The sequence below is a fragment of the Hemitrygon akajei genome, chromosome 9 (genome assembly GCF_048418815.1).
Source record: "Hemitrygon akajei chromosome 9, sHemAka1.3, whole genome shotgun sequence".
Taxonomy (NCBI): Eukaryota; Metazoa; Chordata; class Chondrichthyes; order Myliobatiformes; family Dasyatidae; genus Hemitrygon; species Hemitrygon akajei.
This window is the reverse complement of record NC_133132.1, coordinates 46183463-46207413: the sequence shown is the minus strand read 5'-3', so window position 1 is coordinate 46207413 and position 23951 is coordinate 46183463. Positions and strand designations below refer to the sequence as shown.

The 23951-nt window shown below is 41.5% G+C and overlaps 1 protein-coding gene across 1 annotated transcript in view; it reads right to left on the bottom strand.

Annotated features, from left to right (window-relative positions):
- Window positions 1–23951, bottom strand: part of LOC140733071 (uncharacterized) — a 142662-nt gene that overhangs the window by 5169 nt on the left and 113542 nt on the right. Inside the window, exons 36-41 of the mRNA XM_073055889.1 lie at window positions 20484–20651; window positions 18063–18215; window positions 7984–8118; window positions 5450–5602; window positions 4877–5086; window positions 2303–2420 (exon numbers count right to left, since the gene is read on the bottom strand). Of these exons, the coding sequence (XP_072911990.1) occupies window positions 2303–2420; window positions 4877–5086; window positions 5450–5602; window positions 7984–8118; window positions 18063–18215; window positions 20484–20651 (937 nt within the window). The remainder of the gene's footprint in view (window positions 1–2302; window positions 2421–4876; window positions 5087–5449; window positions 5603–7983; window positions 8119–18062; window positions 18216–20483; window positions 20652–23951) is intronic.

The following is a 23951-nucleotide window of genomic DNA, read 5'->3' as shown; positions in this document are numbered from 1 at the left end:
CAATTAGTCTAACTATTAACTAGAAGAAATGCTGCATACCAAAGATTGGCTTTTAGTGGAATGGATATATAATAATAGGGGCAACACACACACAAAGTGGTGGAGGAACTCAGCAGGCCAGGTAACATCCATGGAAAAGAAGACAGTTGACGTTTCAGGCTGAGACCCTTCAGCTGGACGTGATAGAGATTTCATGTTTCATTTATTATCCACACAAGCAAATCACATTCACAACACGTCTTCCCATCTACTTTCAATCCCTTTTTGAGCCTAATTGTTTCTTCCCTGGCAGGGAAATATCATTCGTAACTGACATGGGCAGCACAGTGGCTGGTATAATGTTATTACAGTGCCTGTTACACGGGTTCAATGCTACTGTTGGTAAGGAGTTTATACATTCTCCCCTTGACCACGTGGGTTTCCTCCCACACTTCAAAGGGTTACTAAGTTGTGGGCATGTTATGTTGGTGCCAGGAGTGTGGTGACACTTGTGGACTGGCCCCCTGCACATTCTGAGACTCTGTTGGTCATTAAAACAATGAAATGTACAGTAAAATGTATCATTGTGCACATGACAAAGCTAATTTTTAAACCATGTAAATATTTTCCTGTTTCATTTTTCGTACATTTGTTCTAACATCACTTATCCTTCTATTAAAACTGTTAAGCCCACCCTTGCTTGGAGTCCGTTGTTGGTTGTAAGTAGCTCTGGCAGCCATTTCTAAAACTTTCACTATTACATTTTCTCCCTTCTAACTAAACATTCAAATGTATTTTGTCATCTGGAGTCCATGGGCCATCTATTTGCTTAGTGATAACATTAAGTAAATAGTTGAGCATAAGGGAAGGTTGGAGGTGTGGAACAGGTTCAGGCAGGAAATTACAAGGTGGAAGTTATGCTTGCCTCAAAGTGGGGAGGAGCCCTCGCCTCTTGCTTCAGTTTTATCAGCCTAATCCTCAGATACCCCAATAACTTCCACAATTTTCAAGCAATGTTCCAGCTGTAGTACATACCAAGGCTGTAAAAGGGGAACTTCAGACATTTAAAAAGGGTGCAGAGGCTGCCAAAGTATCAGTATCTTGTTGATACTCAGTGGCAGGAGCATTTGTAAAATAACATGAGAAATAAGTGCAGTAAGCCATTTGACCTCTGGAACATACTTTGCCATGTTTGCCATACTATTACAGCAGAACACCATGTTCTTGCCCTTCACCCAAACCCCTTGACTCCAGTACAACCCAGAATTCTATCAGCTTTAAAATACGATCAATGACTGAGCCACTACAGCCCAAAGATTCAGTGTCCTTAGGAGCAGAATTATGCTATTCGGCCCATTGAGTCTGCTCTGCCATTTCTTCATGGCTGATCCATTACCCCCTTAACTCATTCTTCTACCTTCTCCTTGTAACCTTTCACACCCTGACTGATCAAGAACTTGTCATTTGTGTCTGTATCCATGTGAAGTGACAGAAAGAGTATGGCCAGGTAAAACTGGGAGACATTACACTTGGAAGTTGATGTTTTTGGATAATATCCATGTTGAACAGCATGTAGCTTATGAATAGATTCCAGAGGCAACAGTATAGAATGGGAGGCAAAGGTAGACTATTACATATTGCTATAGGAGCATACTAAAGATAAGCATTGAAGCGGAGAAATCGGTGGTAGCAGAGCATTGCATTTGCATGGCCATAGGATTGATTTCAACGACACAAAACCACTGGTCCACGCCAATGACTTGGGATTGCCTGGTAAAGGAAACCATTGAAATAAGATCAGAGAATAAGAATTTTAACAAACATGAAGGTGTTGCTCTAAGTAAGAACTGGAATCCAATTGTAAACAAGGTGGGACAGAGGAACCCTGATTGGTTGAGGACCTACTAATCAAGAGGGGCAGACGACAGGGTATATATACCACCAGACTAGATGTGCCTAGGCATAATCCCTGATGAAGATGGCAGAGTTTGTCACTGACACGTCGACATCTGGACCTGGCTGGAAGCCTGAGAAGAGTGTGTGTCGTATATGCTGGGAAAGCACTACATCCATTTTCATCTAAGTCCATGACACTGTATTGTAGCCCCAACACACTACATTATTGCATTGCCTTCACGTGAACAGAATGTAGAGTACAACCACATGTAACGAATTGCATATGTAGATATCTCTGCCACAATGACTCTGGTTATCTAAATCTATAGGGGAAACATACCTTTGATTTGATAAACATAAATGAAATCAAGTGTCAAAAGGAATTAAATCAAAGCAACCTGTAAATAACAATATAGGTTCACTTTACCTGCAACACTATTGAGGGAGAATGCTGCCTCAAAATTGTGCATCTGACTTTGCAATTCATCAACCCGTTGGAAGGCATCCAGTTTCAGGCTGCGCTCATGAGACAGCTGACAACGTACCTAAGAATGGACAGGAAATCGGTTACTGTGCACACAATTGCTACGACCAATATAATTCTCAGGGCCTGCCTCAGTTATTTAAAGAACAAGAGTAAGGCTAAAAGCGCACAGTAACGTGCAAATCCAGATCACGTGGTGTAAAAGACTAGTCATCTGGCACTACTGACAGAATCAAGATGAGGGGCAAACCTATCCATTGATGATAACACTAGAACGTTGCATTAGGATTTGAGTTTGTCACTGAAGGAGATTGTGGATATCTTTCTTATCAGCATGGTGTTTGAAGCATTTGTTGTTCAAAAACTAAGATTTAAAGTTTATCCGACATCAACCACGGAAGGAGGTTTGGACTTCCTACCCCCGAAACATCTGTTTCTTATTTTTCGTCTAGGTTCTCCTATGTTTCTAAACTCAAACCTTACCCTGTTGGTTTCCTTAAAGTCCTTTTAAAATACCAGGAAATATAGGCCCAGTTTCTGTAAGCTTTGAAATCCAGGATCATTCTAGTAAATCTATGGGTACTTGCCCTTCAAGGGTAATATACCCTTCTAGGATGCACAGCATTGTTCCCAATGTTTCAATTCAGTGTAGCTAAATTTCTATTGCCTTTAACTCTGCTCAATGTCCAGAAGGCTAGCATCCCAGAAGCTTGTTTCATCATTTCCTGTTCTGGTTGATGACATCTAAAGAATGTGCATAGACCCTCGTTGGAGTTTATAATTGGACATAACTGAGAAAGAACTCTAATCCATCAGCTATTCGTCCAAAATGGATAAATTCACATTTGCAAAAATGAACTTCGGGTTAATGCCACTTCCTAATCTGGTCCATAGACGTGCAAGTTATGAGTTCCCTTCAGTTCCATGTTTTCAACTTTAGCTTATGGTTTCACATAGTACTTCACCAGATGCCCTTTGTGGGAGCTTTCCAGACTGAAGGTCTGTGTAGCAAAGTTCCAAAGGGTCTTTATGGACATTAATGAGTTTAAAGAGCTCTTAATTAATTGCCTATTGACACCAAAATTGGTAATACAGTTGACAGTAAGGAGTTGACAGTTCCAATGGATTAGCAGAAATAGCAAATGGAATTTCAGTCTGGAGAAGTGTAAAGAAATGAATTTGGGAAAACACGGTAAAACAAAATAGAGAGGGACATTGGAATGAAAACTGTGGAACAGAAGATGCAGCAGTAGCAACTTGAGCTCAGCAGTAGAGGTGAAGACTGATGTTTGGACTGGAGTGGAGTTAGTACTGGGATCACTTTTTCCAGACGTGGATTGGAGAGGAGTTACCATTAGGATCTCTGCTTTTCGTGACATGTGTAACTAATAAGCTGGACTTGATGCACAGGGCACAATTTCCAAATTTGAAGGTTTTGCAGAATTTGGATGTAGATGTAATTATAAGGAGAGCAGTAATGGACTTTAAAACGATGTCGTTCAGTTGGGCAGATGGCGACAGAGAATCCAGAATTATGAAATATTATATGTTGATTGGAGGAATGAAAAGAGACGACGAGTCTCAGGGTTATACCTGGTGACGTATACAGTGTGTACTTTGATAATAAATTTACTTTGAACTTTGAAATTTTTAGGAGAGATGGAAGTGCTTTGGAAAGGGATCAGTCGCGATCTACTGGATAGATTTTAGAGAGGGGTGACCATATGAATGTGATAGCAGGAAACAGTGGGTGAAGGAGGGGTAGCAGCCTTTTCCTTGAGCCGCAGAGAAATCTAATAGAAGTAATTTTAAAATGAAGAGTTTAAACAGAGTAGAGGCAAAGAAAGTGCAGTCATTAGTAGAGCTGTCAGAAACTGGAGGCTGCAGCAAAAAGGAATCCAAAGTTACATGAGGAAAAGTTTCTGCGCAGCGATTTGCTCAGGTCTGGGGCAGGCAGATAGAATTGCAGCATCACAGAACAAGCAGGATAAACATCTAAATGGAAACTGCACTTGGTTTCAAAAAAGCTCTTCTCCAGTTACATAATGAACACTTTACTAGGTGTTTATTCAGACCACAGTCCTTCCTCTGTATTCACAGCAAAATGCATCCAATTACCACAGCAAGGCTGTTAACCACCTGGTTACAGCACGACTCACCAATTCCTCTTTCAACTACAGACCATTTCTGGGGAAGTCCCACACTGTCTATGCAGATCAACTAATGAGAGGCCCTGCATTATACTTGTGCACAGTTCCCCACCAGTCAATTGAATCTTCAAAGCACACACCACTGTTTTTAAAAAAAAAATGAAATTCTGATTCAAATATGGTGACATAATGGATGTTGTCCAGAAACAGTCAAGAGACTTGGATTATGCTCCTCAATCCACATCCAGTCAATGCCCTGAGGAAGGCCTTCTCCCTCACTGCAAAAATTGGCTGAAATATTAGTGGTCACAGTCAACACTGTACCTACACTTACTGCAGTATATAACGATGTCTAAAATTGCCGTACCTGTTTGATCTCCTTATTGATTTTATGATACTGTATTTGAACGATTTTGGAAGACGTTTCGAGCTTGTTGTTTAGGATATTTAGCCTCTGTTCCTTCTCCTGCATGTCATCCAGCAGCTGCTCCATGTTGGATGTTTTCATGCTTTCCACCTGCTGTCGGCTCTTCAGCTCCTGAGCTGCCCGGTGCCGGTATTCCCTCAGCAGCTGCTTCTGGAGTGAGGAAAATCAGCGCATGAGGCATGGGGCAGCCACTGTACAGGTAAGAACTCTGGGAGCAGGCTACAAGATAATGTATTTGATTCTAGTTCTCTCTTTGACAGATGTCTAAAGGCGCCACCATTGACAGGTGAATTCCAAAAAGCTCTCCAGTACAATTAACAGCCAATGAGCTTAGGTTCTTGATTAATCAGGGCATCTCATTGACACACTGGCTACCAGCTCAGTACTAACAGGTGCCGCCTGAATAAGTGATAGTCTGCAATACTGAGTTTTATTGGAAGGTAGAATTGCTGTGCAATCTGCTTGACTGTATTAAAGGTGTTACTTGTTTTTAAGTGTTGGGGGAATAAGTACCTCTTTTTCCAGTTCTTTCCTTGTTCTCTCGTTTTCTGATTTAGACCTGCTGAGGGCCTTTCTCAAAGCTACAAGCTGTTGCTGCAGAAGAATCTTCTCCTCTTCCGCAAGTATTTTAATGTTGAGATATGCCTCCTTGACTTGAGTAACTTTCTGTGTGGACAAAATGGATTCAAAATGTTAGTGGAAGGAGGAGCGAGAGTAGGGGGAGGAAAAAGAAAGAAAGAAAGAGGAGGAGATGTAGAGAGAGTGAGGAGGGGAGGAGCTGGCAGAGAAATAAATGTTGAATTTTACTTGTTAGTTTACATATTGGTGGTAGGGCCCCAGACTAAAAAAGCCACATTGGGTTGGTATTTCCCTCGCTTTGCCCTGGGGATGCTAAAGAAATGTAAAGTTGTTAAAAGTTGATTGTCAGATCTCAGACTTCAACTGGATGCAGCGAAACGTGACTATCGTCAAGAGTGAAATACTAAACTGCAATCGACAATCAAATTTCAAATGTCAGGTGCCCTTTGAACTATTCCCCATTTTAACCACTACTGTAAGCATTAACATTAGCCACATACACACATATTCACCTGTTACAAAATGCTCATGGACTTTTGTCAAGGATGGACTTCATTCAATTTAGAAATTATCCAGGCAAGAAATTCACGGGTGAGTGAGTGAATATAACAAGGGTGCGCGCTTTATTCAAATATGTACTGTGAAAAGGCTACTAAAATGTTACAGCTGGTCGATCTTGCTGTATGCTTCCGAAACATGGATTATAACACCAGAACTCCAAAGAAACTTAGAAGCAACAGAAATGTGGTTTCTTAAAAAGAATGCTGAAAATATATAGAGTCAGGGTAACTAATGAGACAGTACTCCGTGTCCATACAAAAAGATCTTTAATGATAACATTAAATGAGAGGAAACTTAATTTCCTGGGCCATGTCATCAGAAAGGGAGAAATAGAATGCCTTACATTACAAGGCCATATGCCTGGGAAACGCGGAAGAGGAAGGCAAAGAAGAAAATAGATGGACACTGTGTAAGAACTAACAAATCTAAATGTGCGAGATATCATTGACGCTGCAAGGGATTATTCAATGTGGAGAGCCATGATCGCCCAAGCATGTAATGCGCAAGGCACATGAAGAAGACGACAATAAAAATAAACCAGTTTATAAGCATGAGATCCTCTCTCTCATCTGATAAAGTGTGATTTGTGGCACTTGTAATCAACCAATCAAAAAAAAACGTATTTAAATCACAGAATAACGTGGCACTAAAACATGATATCACTTACCGAAAATTTTTGCTTCTTGAATACTTTTGGGTCTATCTTATAAATTTTGGGCTGCTGATCATGAAAATCACCAAGGAATTTCCCTATCATGCACCATTCTTAAAAAAATCACCTATATGTATTATTTCAATTCATAATTCAAGTCAATTAAAACATTGCCCACGATATAAGCTGGTAAGTTTTCTATCTTGTCCAGGCATGCTTAGGCAGAGCAGATGCTGCGTGGCAGGCCAGGTTTTAGAAAGGCTATGAATTTCCTTGAAGGATTTCAATATTTGAGACAGATGTTTCCTAGAATAACTAATACTGAGGTGAAGGAAGACGTTTTTGTTGGTCCACAGTTCAAACAGGTCATCAGTGACAGGCAATTTGAAGAACTTCTAGTGAGACTGGAGAAAGTTGCAGGGAAGGCGTTTAAGGATATTGTTGAAAATTTCTGTGGCAATTACAGATCCCCAAACTACATGTAAGTGGATGACAGCATGCTTCAAGCATACAAAACAATGAAGCGCATCACGTCACTAAAGATTCATTTTCTGCATTCTTCCCTGCGAACCTTGGCACTGTCAGTGATGAACACAGTGAAAAGTTTCACCAGGATATTGCAGTCATGGAGAAATGGTATTAGGGCAACTGGAATTCATCAATGTTGGTTGATTTTTAACTTGGTTGAACTATTGCAAAGTGTCAGCAACATTAACAATTAAACACATTATATTCAATAAAAGTTAATTGCTTGTTTCTCCAAATTCCTGTGTGAAATAAACAGTCTGAAATTATGTTTGTGTTCAGTTTCAATCGGTCTATCATAACCAAAAAAAAATTCTGAGGAAGCAACACTTTTGAAAATTTGTTGTCCAGCATATTCAGTCCAGGGTATTTCTCCAGCCCCTAGAAGGAGCTGTTCATTTCTCTCCACTTCTATGTGTTTTTCCCTGTGGCCCTACAGAATTCTTTTTTGTATGTATAATGATGTTTATTTTGAAAGCTATTTACGAAGAAACTTCCATCAGTCCTTTAGCCTCTGTCACAACGCATAAATTCTGCTGCTGTTTTAAAAAAAGTCACGAAGAATATTTTGTGAAGAACATTTCATTTGCAGTGTGATTTGAGGGTCACTAAAGATTACTGACATGGTAAGAACACATCCTTGATTAGGTGTTGGAGTGAGACCTGTAACACGCTCTACAAGACGCTGCTTATATAGGGGTTTATGCCCTGACTGCCCATCTTTCCCTACCTGCTCCAAAGCAGCGCGGGATCTTTGAAACTTCTCTTGTTTTGCTGCCATTCTCCAACAGTTCAGTGTTTTCAGCTGACACACCAGTCTCTGCAGTTGGCTGTTCTCTTCCCGTAAGGACTGCAGCTGATCTTGCTGAGAAAAGAAAAAGGTTAGTTTTCTGCTTCAGAAGATATGTTACTTCTCCCATTCTTTTCTTTAAGGGATCTCTAGCCTTTAAGAATTGAAGTAGGAAGCAGAAATCCGGCTCCTTAAATTGGACCACCGTTCAGTTAGATAATGGCTAACTGTGCTTCAACACCTTCTTGCCTGATCCCCACATGCAATTATTATCTTAGGATCCAAAAGTCTATCACAGACTTGATAGCTGAGCAACTACAGTCCTAACTCAGGAATTCCAAAAATTCACAGACTTATGCATAAAAAGAACATTTTTATCTCAATCCTAAATGGATTGACCAAGCATCTAGAAAACTTTTTTTCTCTCCAGTTGGCAGATGGTGGCTCCCATTCAACAATATTGTCATAGATAATTGAGGCAAACGTTTTCTTTTACTTAGGCTTCTTTCATTATCTACTTGTTATGTGCAACTCAGTGTCACAATCTGTGCTATCTGCTGATCTCTACACACCCTCTGATGACACAGTTATATCAACCAGTAGAATTATTGCTCTTCTTTCCCACCCACTCCTTTCACTCTGTCTACAGACAGACATACTTTATTGATCCTGAGGGAAATTGGGTTTTGTTACAGCCGCACCAACCAAGAATAGTGTAGAAATACAGCAATATAAAACCATAAATAATTAAAGAATAATATGTAGATCATGCCAAGTGGAAATAAGTCCAGGACCAGCCTATTGGCTCAGGGTGTCTGACACTCCGAGGGAGGAGTTGTAAAGTTTGATGGCCACAGGTAGGAATGACTTCCTGTGACGCTCAGTGGAATGAGTCTCTGGCTGAATGTACTCCTGTGCCTAACCAGTACATTATGGAGTGGATGGGAGTCATTGTCCAAGATGGCATGCAACTTGGACAGCATCCTCTTTTCAGACACCACCGTCAGAGAGTCCAGCTCCACCCCCACAACATCACTGGCCTTATGAATGAGTTTATTGATTCTGTTGGTGTCCGCTACCCTCAGCCTGCTGCCCCAGCACACAACAGCAAACATGATGGCACTGGCCACCACCGACTCGTAGAACATCTTCAGCATCGTCTGGCAGATGTTAAAGGACCTCAGTCTCCTCAGGAAATAGAGACGGCTCTGACCCTTCTTGTAGACAGCCTCAGTGTTCTTTGACCAGTCCAGTTTATTGTCAATTCGTATCCCCAGGTATTTGTAATCCTCCACTATGTCCACGCTGACCCCTTGGATGGAAACGGGTCACCGGTGCCTTAGCCCTCCTCAGGTCCACCACCAGCTCCTTAGTCTTTTTCACGTTAAGCTGCAGATGATTCTGCTCGCACCATGTGACAACGTTTTCCACTGTAGCCCTGTACTCAGCCTCTATTTAAGTCTGAAGCATAGAGAACAACTTGATTTCAATGGCCACAATGCTTAAAAATCTAATAATTCTATTCCTGCAAAAGTCTAATCATTTGTGAAGAGCCACACAAAGTAGACTTGACCCAAAGCAGTGCAAAAGATTTTGCCCCATTTCCTCCGATTCTCTTTTCCATCTTATGCCTAATATGTTTGGGTTGAGTTGTTCTCCAATCTTGGCAATCCATTTGCTAATGAGGAGACATCATCAATGTGCTGTTCACTTGTGGTGTGTCCTCTGAATGTGTGGCCTTTATATACTTAGCAATTAGTTGATCAGTTGCCATTATGGAAACTCAGTTGAAATGTGGGGAGGGGTCTCATCGCTGATTGATTGCAGGGTAAACTCCGTGTTGTCTGGAGTTTTTAAAAAAAATCTTCTTTCTTAAAGAACAAGAGGGTCACAAATTTGACTGGGCATCAGTGAAAGTCATACCACAAGCAAGCACGTTGCATGACAAAGAATTCCTAGAAGCATGGTTTTACATAGAAACATAGAAAACCAACAGCACAATACAGGCCCATTGGCCCACAAAGCTGTGCCAAACATGTCCTTACCTTAGAACTACCTAGGCTTTACCCATAGCCCTCTATTTCTCTAAGCTCCATGTAGCCATCCAGGAGTCTCTTAAAAGACCCTATCGTTTCCGCCTCCATCACTGCCACGGGCAGCCCATTCCACGCACTCGCCACTCTCTGTGTAAAAAAAAATCTTACCCCTGACATATCCTCTGTACCTACTTCCAAGCACCTTAAAACTATGCCCTCTCATGTTAGCCATTTCAGCCCTGGGAAAAAACCTTTGATTATCCACGCGATCAATGCCTCCCATTATCTTGTACACCTCTATCAGGTCACCTCTCATCCCCCATCACTCCAAGGAGAGAAGGCTGAGTTCACTCGACCTATTCTCATAAGGCATGTCCCCAATCCTTGTAAATCTCTTCTGCACCCTTTCTATGCTTTCCATATTCTTCCGGTAGTGAGGCGACCAGAATTGAGCACCGTACTCCAGGGTCTTACATAGCTTCAACATTACCTCTTGGCTCTTAAACTCAATCCCACGATTGATGTAGGCCAATGCACCATATGCCTCCTTAACCAGCCTGTGTAGCAGCTTTGAGTGTCCTATGGACTTGGACCCCAAGATCCCTCTGATCCTCCACACTGCCAAGAGTCTTGCCGTTAATGCTATGTTCTGCCATCATATTTGACATGCCAAAATGAACCACCTCACACTTATCTGGGCTGAACTCCATCTGCCACTTCTCAGCCCAGTTTTGCATCCTATCAATGTCCCGCTGTAACCTCTGACAGCCCTCCACACTATCCACAACACCTCCAACCTTTGTGTCATCAGCAAATTTACAAACCCATCCCTCCACTTCCTCATCCAGGTCATTTATAAAAATCACAGAGTAAGGGTCCCAGAACAGATCCCTGAGGCACACCACTGGTCACTGACCTCCATGCAGAATATGACCCGTCTAGAACCACTCTTAGCCTTCTGTGGGTAAGCCAGTTCTGGATCCACAAAGCAATGTCCCCTTGGTTCCCATGCCTCCTTACTTTCTCAATAAGCCTTTCATGGGGTACCTTATCAAATGCCTTGCTAAAATCCATATACACTACATCTACTGTTTTACCTTCATCAATGTGTTTAGTGACATCCTCAAGAAATTCAATCAGGCTCATAAGTCATGACCTACCTTTGACAAAGCCATGCTGACTATTCCTAATCATATTATGCCTCTCAAAATGTTCATAAATCCTGCCTCTCAGGATCTTCTCCATCAACTTACCAACCACTGAAGTACGACTCACTGGTCTATAATTTCCTGAGCTATCCCTATTCCCTTTCTTGAATAAGGGAAAAACATCCACAACCCTCCAATCCTCTGGAACTTCTTCCACCCTCATTGATGATGCAAAGATCATTGCCAGAGGCTCAGCAATCTCCTCCCTCGCTTCCCACAGTAGCCTGGGGTACATCCCCTCCGGTCCTGGTGACTTATCCAACTTGATGCTTTCTAAAAGCTCCAGCACATCCTCTTAATATCTACATGCTCAAGCTTTTTGGTCTACTGCAAGTCATCCCTACAATTGCCAAGATCCTTTTCTGTAGTGAATACTGTAGCAAAGTATTCATTAAGTACCTCTGCTATTTCCTCTGGTTCCATACACATTTTCCCACTGTCACACTTGATAGGTCCTATCCTCTCACATCTTAACCTCTTGCTCTTCACATACTTGTAGAATGCCTTGGGGTTTTCCTTAATCCTGTCTACCATGGCCATCTCATTGCCCCTTCTGGATCTCCTAATTTCATTCTTAAGCTCTTACCTGTTAGCCTTATAATCTTCTAGATCTCTATCATTACCTAGTTTTTGAACCTTTCATAAGCTCTTCTTCTTGACTAGATTTACAACAGCCTTTGTACTCCACAGTTCCTGTACCCTGCCATTTTTTCCCTGTCTCATTGGAATGTATCTATGCAGAACCCCACACAAATATCCCTTGAACATTTGCCACATTCCTTATGTACGTTTCCCTGAGAACATCTGTTTCCAATTTATGCTTCCAAGTTCCTGCCTGATAGCCTTATGTTTCCCTAACTTGTCTGTTCCTATCCCTCTCCAGTGCTGTGGTAAAGGAGTTGGAATTGAGATAATTATCTCCAAAATGCTCTCCCACTGAGAGACCTGACACCTGACCAGGTTCATTTCCTAATACCAGATCAAGTACAGCCTCTCCTCTTGTAGGCTTATCTACATATTGTGTCAAAAAAACCTTCCTGAACACACCTAACAAACTCCACCCCATCTAAACCCCTTGTTCTAGGGAGATGCCAATCTATATTTAGGAAATTAAAATCTCCCACCACAACAACCCTGTTATTATTACATCTTTCCAGAATCTGTCTCTCTATCTGCTCCTCAGTGTCCCTGTTACTATTGGGTGGTCTATAAAAAACACCCAGTATATTGACCCCTTCCTGTTCCTAACTTCCACCCACAGAGACTCCGTAGACAATCCCTACATGACTTCATCATTTTCTGCAGCCGTGACACTATCTCTTATCAACAGCACCATGCCCCCACCTGTTTTGCCTCCCTCCTTGTCCTTTCTGAAATATCTAAAGTCTGTCACTTGAAGTAGCCATTCCTGCCCCTGCACCATCCAAGTCTCTGTAATGGCCACAACATCACAGCTCCAAGCGCTGATCCACGCTCTAAGCTCATCCGCTTTATTCATAATACTCCTCACATTAAAATAGACACATCTCAAACCATCGGTCTGCGTGCATCCCTTCTCTATCACCTGCCTATCCTCCCTTTTGCACTGTCTCCAAGCTTTCTCTATTTGTGAGTCAATCTCCCTTTCCTCCGTCACTTCAGTTTGGTTCCCACCCCCCAGCAATTCTAATTTTATGCAAACAATTCTATAAACAGACTTTTTAACCTCGATTCCATTTATAAGCCAATGGGTGGGGAAAAAAAATCCAGACAACAGTGTTTGCCACGCAAGCAATCAGTGATAAGAACCCCTCTTCCCTATGTCATAATTGAGTTTCTGTAATGACATCCAATTGATGATAGTTGTTCAGTACGGTATACAAAGGACAAGCATTCGGAGGACACACCGTAAATGAATAGCACACTGATATTGTCTCCTTAAAGTTACAAAACATGTGCAAATGGTTTGCCAAGATCAGAGAACAACTCAACCACCTGCACTTCACATTTGAGTTATTTCCTATTTCCAATATACTTCTAGCTTTCATTTATTTACTGCCGCATTTACCTCTTCATCTAAGTATATTTATTTTAAAGTGTTGGCTCGTAGCCAAGTGGTTAAGGCATTCGTCTAGTGATCTGAAGGTCGCTAGTTCGAGCCTTGGCTGAGGCTGCGCGTGTGTCCTTGAGCAAGGCACTTAACCACACATTGCTCTGCGATGACACCAGTGCCAAGCTGCATGGGTCCTAGTGCCCTTCCCTTGGACAACATCGCAAGGCGCAAATCCATGGCCTATCGAGACTAACGGAGCCCTAATATTTATTTTAAATTTTCATTGCCTCTGATGCCTGTTGGCTTCAGGGTAAAATATAACCCATTTAATATAAATTCTCATTGACTAAAACATTGCTTCAAGGTCATAATATAATAAAGTAAATAATATTGGCATCTCTATTAACCTATGTTGTAAACACTATCTGGAAACCTGGATGAGCAGTGTTTGGTAGGTTAGGTGTAACTATTCATCAATGACATGGGGTACCATGGAAGTAAGTTAATTGGTCAAACTCTTTAAAAATTAAAATGAGGTCGGTTATCAAGGATTCTTATGAATTATTAGCTTCCTTATATTCAAAGTTACCTCCTACCCCTAAAAGGAGCTGTTTAAAACTTCTCTGATAGAGTGGAAATGCCCAACGCGAACTTTCAGATCAATGTGCCCCATGGGCCGATGCTGGCACCAGTTTGGTTGCGAATGTAGGTGGCATGATTAGAAGGTTTGGAGACGACAGCAAAACTGGTGTAGAAGTGAAGTGTGAAGATGGTTGTCCAAGTTTACAACAGGATCTTGATCAGCTGGGAAACTGGGCAAAAGGAAATGCAGGTGGAATTTAACACAGGTAAATGTGAAATGGTGCATCTGGAGAGGCTAAACCAAGCCAGGAAATATACTGTGTATGTTCTAGAACAGGGAGACTGAGAGGCAGAAGTACTCAGTTCCCTGAAAGTGGCAACATCTTTGGACAGGACAGTGATGTATGCACGCATGCCTTCATCGGTTAGGACAATGAGGCGAGATGTCATTGTGTACAAGACATTAGTGAGATTGCAGAGCATGCAGTTCTGATTGCCGTACTACAGGAAGGATGTGATTAAGCTAGCCAGGGTGCAGAAAAGTTTCACAAGATTGTTGCTGGGAGTAGTGGATGTGAGTTACAAGGAGAGACTGGATGGGCTAGGACTGTTTTCCCTGGCTGGAAGGAGGCCGAGAGAAAATGTTGTGAGGTTTACAGAGAAGCATAGACGGTCACAGTCTTTCTCCCCCCGTGTAAGGAGTCTAAAACTAGAGGGCATCGATTTAAGGTGTAAGGGAAGATTTCAAAGGCAGGTTTTTCCACATTGAGTATGGTGGGTATATGGAACAAGCTGCCAGGGGAGAGGATAAAAACTGTGGGTGGAGCTAAAGATGGCTCCAGAAGGCAACTTCGCCCAGCTCATCAGTGAAACGGTTAAATTCTTCTTGTTCAGGGTGGCTGGGATCCTATCGGGATTTGTGATCTAGAGTGGCACTCAAAACTGCAGTTCTCTCAGCTCGCCGATCAGCCATGTTTAGGTACGGCCTGGATGGGCCGCTTTGGGGCCTGGCACGGCCTGGAGGGGGCCGCTTTGGGGCCTGGCACGGCCCCATGGACACAAATTCTTGCCAGCGTTGCAAACTGAAGCATAGCAGGAGCTGGAACATTGAAGACAGCGTGAGTTGCTGTCGGAAGGCCCTGCACTCAGGAATGATCACGTTCTCTCTCTCTCTCTCTTTCTCAATAGTGAGGGAGAATTTGCAGCTGTCAGGGAACTTGAAATAAAAGCAATGCTTCAGGCTGACTGTAACATCAAAGCAGCGACTGCTTTTCTCCCCTCCCACTGTGGAAGGAACGATATCCATCTCTCTCTTGTTAGTGAGAAAGAGAGAGCCTGTGAAATGTTAGGTTTCGATGTACTGTAGACCATGGTCTCTCTTTGGGGGCTTGCTGGTGCTTGCAGGGTGGGTGGTGGGAATACTGATGCTTTACCCTCGAGTAAGTGGGGGGGAGGGTCGATGCTGCTTGGGGGAGCAGGGGGCTTTGGGGATCTTGCAATTTTTCTGTCATTCATCCTTTGGGGATTTTTCTTCTGCTTGGAGGATGTCTGCAGAGAGTGAGAATTTCAGGTTGTACATTGTATACAATCTCTGATATTAAATGGGACTATTGAAGTGGCCACAGTTACAATGTTTAAAATGAATTTGGATAGGAAAGACTTGGAGTGATGTGGACAAGTGCAGGCAAATAGGACTAGCTCAGATGAGCACTTTGGTCAATATGAACCTATCAATTTTTGCCATAGAATACACCTCAATGACTTGGTCTCTGTGGTCCTCTGTGGCTATCAGTTCCACAGATTCATCATTCCCAGCTGAAGAAATTTCTCCTCAATGCAGTTCTAACGGGATGCCCCTTTATTCAGAGGCTGTGCCCTCAAATCCTAGACATACCTACAAATGGAAACATCATCTCCATAGCTACTCTATCCCGGCCTTTAGGTTTTCAAAAGGCTTCAATGAGATCTCTCCTCACCCTTCTGATCTCCGTCGGAGTACAGGTGCAGAGCCATCAAACACTCCTGATGTGTTCAGCCTATCATTCTGTGAACATTCTTTTACACTTCCTCTGGATCCTCTCGAGGGTCAGCACATCTTTCCTTAAATACAGGATCCAAAATTGCTCACAGTATTCCAAATGCAGGCTAACCAACACCTTATAAAGCCCCAGCAGTACATCCTTTCTTTTATGTTCTAGTTCTCGCTCAATGAATGCTAACATTGCCTTCTAAGTGAACGCTAACCTGCAGTGTTAATCTTAAGAGAGTCATACTCTAGGGCTTCCGAGTCCTTTTCACCCCTGATACTGCATTCTCTCCCCATTTAGAAAATAGTCTGCACCTTTATTCTTCCTTTGAAATACATAACCCCACAGTACCCTGCATCGTATTCTATCTGCCACTTCCTTGTTCACTCTCCTAACCGATTTATTTATTTATTGAGATACAGAGCAGAAAAGGCCCTCTGGCCCTTCAAGCTGTGCTGTCTGACAACCCCCAACTTAACCCTAGCCTAACCACAGGACAATGATCAATTAATCTACCAGCTGGTAGGTCTTCAGACTGTGAGAGGAAACAGAAGAACCCAGAGTCACGGGGAGAACGTACAAACTCCTTACAGACAGTGGTGGAAATTGATCGCGGGTCGCTGGTACTGTAGTGCATTGTGCTAACCATTGTGCTACCACGCCACCCTCCAAATCCTTCTGCAGACTCCCTACCTGCCCCCCCCCACCCACCAGTCCTCATGAGATGCTTTGCAATAGGAAAAGATCTGTGTAAAATATTATACAAATACTCCAAGTTAATTTACTGCCTTGCTGGTTACAAACTAAGAGTTTAAATGTCTAGAGCAATTCTCCAAGTCTCACAGGAAAATCAAGAGAGATCTTAGAGGTGTACAAAATTATGAGGGGCAAAGATTGGGTAAACACATGCAGACTGTTTCCTCTGAGGTTAGGTGAGATTAGAACTGGAGGTCACAGTCTTAGGGTGAAAGGTGAGACATTTTCGGGGGCCTAAGAGGGAACTTTTTCACTCAGAAAGTAGTGCAAACATGGAATGAGCTGCCAGGAGAGTTAGCAGATACAGGTTCAATTGTAACATTTAGGAGAAGTTTGGATCAGTACATGAATGAGAGTGGTAGGGAGGGATACAGCCTGGTGCGGGTAGATGGGACGAGGGAGAAAAATGGGTCAGCACGGACTAGATGGACTAAAGGGTCTGCTTTTGTGCTCTATGACTGGATGATTAGAGCAAACAAATATCATTGCTAACCAGTAAGATGCTGTGTTACATTCTGCGTGAGAAACTTAGATTCCAGACTGTTGAACACGTGTACATTTATCAGATCTAAAGGAATGATTAACAAATGCCAATCTTCAAAAAAGTCTTTGCTTTTTTTCTAACTCTTGTCAAATTACTTGATTTAGTTCCAATTTATTTGCTATGGGATATAAAGAAATTCTAAAAATCATAATCTGTTATTACTATATAGATATATATAAAATACTTTTGCATAGTACTGTATACTGTAATAATTATCTACAAAGCTGCACTCTAAAAATGCTACTTCGAGTGTTCAAAATCTTTGGATCTCTCTGACATTCAGTTTGAGGTAAAAGTACAGAATTATCAAAAATGGTGATTATTCTTTGGAAACATTGATACAAGGTATTAACAAAAGGGTAATCTGCCGTCTGAAAATGAGAGGAAGATGTTTCATTTTACTAGTTAAAGTTACAGCACAAAGCTAAATCTTAGATTCAAACACAGGTGCGCATCTCACCTCTATGTAACTCGAAGCATGAAATTTTGAATGATTTTTTTTTCTGAATTTCTATTTGTTTTGGATCTTAATAGCTCATGACAAAACAGTTACTGACGAAACATTTGGACAGGTTCATGGATAGGAAAGGTTTAAAGGGAGTGCTCGTAAAGGCAATTTGGGTGGACAAGATGGGCCGAAGGGCTTGTTTCGGTGCTGTATTGTATAACGTTGTGACTATGACTGGAGTTGTGATTCAAAACAACAGAAATGTTATGAATAATAATGGAGTTCAACAAGTTGTTCCTAATACAAGGTTGACTTCTAGACCAAGAAATATCTCGTACTATTTGACCTCTGTAAAAAAAAATTTGAGAGCTAATGGAATTGCATACCCATGCTAGGTTTTCTTTCAAAATGTCATCATTTCTTGTGGAGCCAATCTTCCTCTTGAGAATAATCATGTTTTCCACTCCATTTCTTCTGACTTCACTGATCAGTTTGCAGGCCACTTTGTCCATTTTAATGTGATAGTCGTCAAGTTTTTGCTGTTGTTGCAAAAGTGACAGACACTGTGGTTAGAGCAGCAGCAACATCACATTAGCACTAATGATACACTCAGCAATATTAGGGATGGTTGTGGTATTAACTGCAATCAATTTGTTTAAAATTAATAAGATCTTCTTCAGTTCAATTAACAAATGCAATTCCACGCTAATTCATTGGGTATAAATTATGAACAGGTAGCAGGATTTCTGCTATGGTATTTTAGCTTGGCCATTAAACATCTTAAGAACTGGACAACACGTAAGATTCAGAAACCAGTACTGTATAATCCTGGCGGCTTCCCCATCCCTACAATCGGGATGCCATCATTTCAAATTCAAAATTGTACCACGTTCAGCATCTTCCCTTCCAAGATGATCAGTATTCATCTTACATTTCTGACTCGAATTTCAAAGGCGTTGAAGGTAAGACAATGAATGAATGTATTGAGAGTGGGAAGGGTGTGTGTTTTTTCACAGCATTACGTAGTAAATTACAGCCCTGTCAGCTACTTCCAAACCTTACAGCTGTTTGACAATTATCCCAACTGCTCCTGAAAAATCCCATTCATAGCTGAGGGCAAAATTACAAGTGAATGCAAGAAAGGTCCTGCAAGGTAGACTGGTCCAGAAGGTGAGATCACATGGTGATTCAGGGTGACCTAGTTAACTGGATATAAACTGACCTGGTGGAAGGGCAGCGGGTGGCAGTATAGGGAAGGTTGGCTTGACAGGAATTCTCGGTGACATTGTGGCATGTTTGTGGGCGATTGATGATATGAAGAAGGTTGTCTAAGGCTACAGTGGGATCTAAATCGAATGGGAAACTGGGCAAGAAATGGGAAATGCAGTTTAACTTGGACAAGTGCGAAGTTAAACCAGGGCAGGACATGCACAGTGAATGAAAGGGCCCTAGAGAGTATTGCACAACATAGAGACGCAGGGGTATAAGTAGGTACAGTACAGTGTATACGTCCTGGAAACAGATATATATAGCTAGAACTTTAGCACAGTACTACTTGTCAATGTGGAGCAGAGAGTGAGCTGTATAACTGGTGGGAGCAAAGGTCTTTGGGAATGGTGAGGGTGCAGCACCGCGGGAATGGTGGCAGAGGAGGAGTGCTGGGGCTGCGGGAGACAGCAGGCAAGGTGATTTAATCCCAAACAATGGGTTTATTGTCTCTCTGATGCTTCCGGCTCTCTCTCCCCTCTTCCCAACCATAATTCTCCTCTCCCTGCTCCCTTCCCACTCTCAGTCCACTATAGAGACCCATATCTAGGGTCAAGTTTATCGTCGCTTACATGTCATGATTTTTATTTTTAAAAACGGCAGCAGTACAGTGCATTATATAAAATTACTACAGTACCGTGCAAACGTCTGAGGCACCCTACCTCTCTCTCTATAGATATATATATATATATATATCTGAAGACTTTTGCACAGTACTGTAGTTAGTTTCCTGAAAGTGTCAACACAGATTTAGCGCTTGCCTTTATTGATCAGGGTACTGTGTATTATAGGGCCTGTTTTCCTTCTGTATAACTATGAAATGGGGCAGGCAATAAAATGGGAGAAGAGAAACAGATTATCTATCAGTGTCATCTGAACTTCACAATCACATTGTTAAAATATGCAGACATTCAGAATTACTCAAGAGCAATGCCCTCTACCATAAGAAGAGATGAAGCAGGAGCACAGGTGAGATGAAAGGGGATCTGGTTAAGTATAGAAGTATAGATTAGCCAAATGAGCTCTTCAAATGCTGTGAATGCCACAATTAAAAACCTGCCTTTAGGCATTTGTACTCAAAATGAAAAAAAAAGGCCGCTTTCTGGGCATTGCTGGGCATTTCCCAAATCCTAAAGTTTTGCAGGTGGGCTGCACTGCACAGCTGCTATTATACTGGGAGCAAACTATGAACAACCAGGTAGCAATCTCTACCACTACATAATTGGCTATTTTTCTCTTTCACTAAGTAACAGTCCTCACAATTAGATTCACGGAGGGTCACAGAGCTATGTAGCATAGAAACAGGCCTTTCAGTCCAAATTGCCCAATCTAGCACGTCCCATTTATCCCATATCTTGCTCAACTTTGTCCATCCGTGCATGTTACCTTATTCCATTATCTGGCATCTGATCTGAAATTTTAACTAAACCCTCACACATTTACCTCCTCCTGAATAAGGCCTCTACGCCTTGTTGAGGAAAACCAGAACAAAGAACATACAAAGAGATGGAACGTCTTAATGCCATTGCACAATTACCTACCTTTAATGTAAAGCAGGATGCAAATAGATGCCTCACCAAAGCATCATATTCCTGTCTCACTTCATTCCTCATCTCCTCTTTCAGCCTTGTGCTCTCTTCTTCCAGGTTAGTCAACTTTGCTCGAAGAGCTGTGATCTCTATGATTATCTGATGACTGAAATGAGCTAACTGAGAAAAAAGGAACAAAAGCAATATGAAAACCACCAACATTGATATGAGGCAACATGATTTCCTCAATCTACGATTTGTCTCTCAGGAGCAAAGATACCAGGGACGAGACCAGATAATTCACCTGATCGGCATTCTTTCCTCTTTTGACTTTCCTATCATGACATCAGGTTCTATTCTGCAGGGCTCCCATGTTTGTTATCCTATTCCCCAGTAGAAAATCTTCTTCTATCTGAGTAATCGTGAGCATAGTTCAACATGGTCAGAGGCAGAGCTTAATCATATTAAAGATTGTTTAATGTCATTTCCTGAACAGAAGTGTAAGGAGAATGAAATAATTGCTACTCCAGATCTGACACATCACAAAAAAAAAATCACAATAATTATTTAAAAAAAACACCAAAAATATAAATACTTAAGATGGCCTATATACAATACATAGATTGATCATAATGACATCAGAATTGTGGGTTTGACTGCAACCGAGCAAATTTTAACATCCAACAGATCACATCTTTCCTGTTGCAGCCATTTCAGCCCTGTAGGTTCCCACCCCACCACAGATATTGTTTCACCTGCTGAGTTCCTCAAGCAGATTGTTTGTTGCAACAAATTCTAGCTAGCATCTGCAGTCCCTTGTGTCTCCAGATCATATTTTAAACCTGGACAGTAGACCAGTTTCTGTAACTATTAATAACATCATCTTACTAAAATCCAGAAGTGCTTCCAGACATCACCCCACAACGGGCAGGTTGCTATTCATAGAACCATTGAACAATACGCTGGGAGATCCACTGCCCCTGCAGCCAACCCTTACCTTTTTCCTGCAGTCTTTACAGGTTTGATCGTTAAGTGCTCTTTTGAGGACAGCAATTGATTCTATGTCTATTTCCCATGAGGAAAAGCATTCCAGATACTGGTAACTAACCACTCACTTCACACGAAAGAAGTTTCACTCTGCTCCTTTTATGAATTGCACTCCATTTTAGATCTCCCACCATGGGAACAACTTACCTCCATATACTCTGCCCAGATACCCTCACGAACCTGAAAACTCTTAATTTCTTCTCTCAACTTCCTTGGTCCAAAATAAACAATTTTAAACTAAATTCACTGTACAATGGGCTTCCCCATCTCTCCAACTACTTAACAACTAACAGTTCAATTAATCTTATCACAGGCTGTAAGGTCTGTATTCATAATTTAACCTCGGTATCATCTCAACTCAAGCCCAAAATCTAGACTGACAATTTAACTCAGAACAGACAAAGTGATCTTTTCAGATGAGACGTTAAAGAAAGCCCCTATCTGCTTATTCAAGTAGACATAAAAGTTTTACTGTATAAAGGAGATGTATTGTCCATATTTCCATTAAACAACACTACTGGTGTAGAACATCAGATAACTTGAGATCTCACAAGCAGTGACCTTTATGATGTGACACTCAATATTTACTGGTAGCTGTGAAACACCTGGAAATTCTTGAGAACATAGAAATGTGAAATTTGTTCTCCAATGCATTTCTATCATTCAGTCCAACTTCACTTTACTATGAAAGTGGCACAGGAAGCTCAGGACTCACACCACCGGATTCAGGAACAGTTATTACCCCCTCAGCCAAAGGAGATTGCTTCACTCTACTTTGCTTTGCCCCATCATTGAAATGTTCCCACAACTTATGGACTTACTTTCAAGGACTCTTCATCTCATGTCGTCGATACTTGTTTATTTATTATTATTATTATTATTATTTCCTTTTTTCCATATTTGCACAGTTTGTTGTCTTGCACAATGGTTGAACACCAAAGTTGCTGCAGTCTTTCATTGATTCTAATATGGAGTTATTGAGTATGCTCTCAAGAAAATGAATCTCAGGGTTGTATGTGGTGATATATATGTAGTTTGGTAATAAATTTACTTCGAACTTCTCAGTTGTAGGTTGACCTCCTCCAGTCCTAGCTATTCTATTTTACAAAAGTGAATGCATTTCAGAAACATTTCATTGGCCCTGCATTGCAATTTCCCTTTACACATCCTAAAATTATGGAAGGCATTTAATAAACACCAGTCTTCTTTTACCGTGAATTATTTCTGTGGGTTTATGACCGTGGTGGCCAGCTGCTTCCCTCCCACTGGAAAGGGACAAAGGTGGAAAGGGATAGTCAAAGGTCAATAGAGTTATCTGAAGGAGCCATAGTGCAACTGAAAATAAGATGTTCAGTGGACTGTTGAGACATTATATGAAATCCTGAGATTTTGGAAGTTCCAGACAGTAAATAATATACTGAACTGAAGAACAACCATGAATATTGGGTAAAAAAGTAGGGGACCACCAGTATTTGATCATTCAGTTAATAGGACTCAACACCACAATGATACAAGAATTTAGCTATTCATGGCACACCTAATGGTGCATGTTTTGGCTTCTTTGTTCCTTAAACATCGTTTCTTCCCTAAGCAAGTGTTGAAATTGTCTGAACTGTAAGACCTTCCTGAGGAAGTCTAATTTCCTTTGAGTCATTTGCCACAGGATACCCAGCCTCATGTATGACAACCTACAAATAGTTTTAAAAAATTGAATACAGTGCCTTGTGAAAGTATTCAGCCCCCAGCCCTTTGTTCACATAAATGAGCATTATTTCAGGGGTTTTGATCAATTTAATGGAGATTTTTTTTGTGTGTATCACATGCTCAATTTTTTCACTGTAGAGCCCAAACAGCAGGGGGAATTGTAAAGCATGAAAAACCCCAAATTAAGAACTGAAATGCCAGCAGTTCAAAAGTATTCATCCACCTTTGTTCAGTATTTAGTTTTTCACAGCTATTACAGCCAGTAGTCTTTTTGGATAACTATTAGCTTTGCACAATGTGAGGGAGCAATTCTTGCCCATTCCTCCTTGCAAAATTGCTCAAGCTGTGCCAGGTTAGATGGGGAGTGGCAATGGGAAGCAATATTGAGATCTTGCCAGAGATGTTTGATCAGGTTAAGTTCAGGACCTGAGTGGACCACTCAAGGACATCAATTTTCGTCATTTGAAGCCCGTCCATGGTTGCTCTGGGCAGTGTGTTTGGATCATGGTCCTGCTGAAAGACAAACTTCCTTCCCAGTTTAAGCTTTCTGGCAGAGGCTAGCATGTTCTTATCCAGGATCTCTCTGTATTTAGCAGCATTCATCCTCCCATCAATTCTGACCAGATAGCCAGTCCCTGTTGCTGAAAAATATTCCCATATTATGATGCTACTCCCACCATTCTTTACAGTAGGGATGGTGTTACCTGGCTGATGCACAGTATTAGCTAC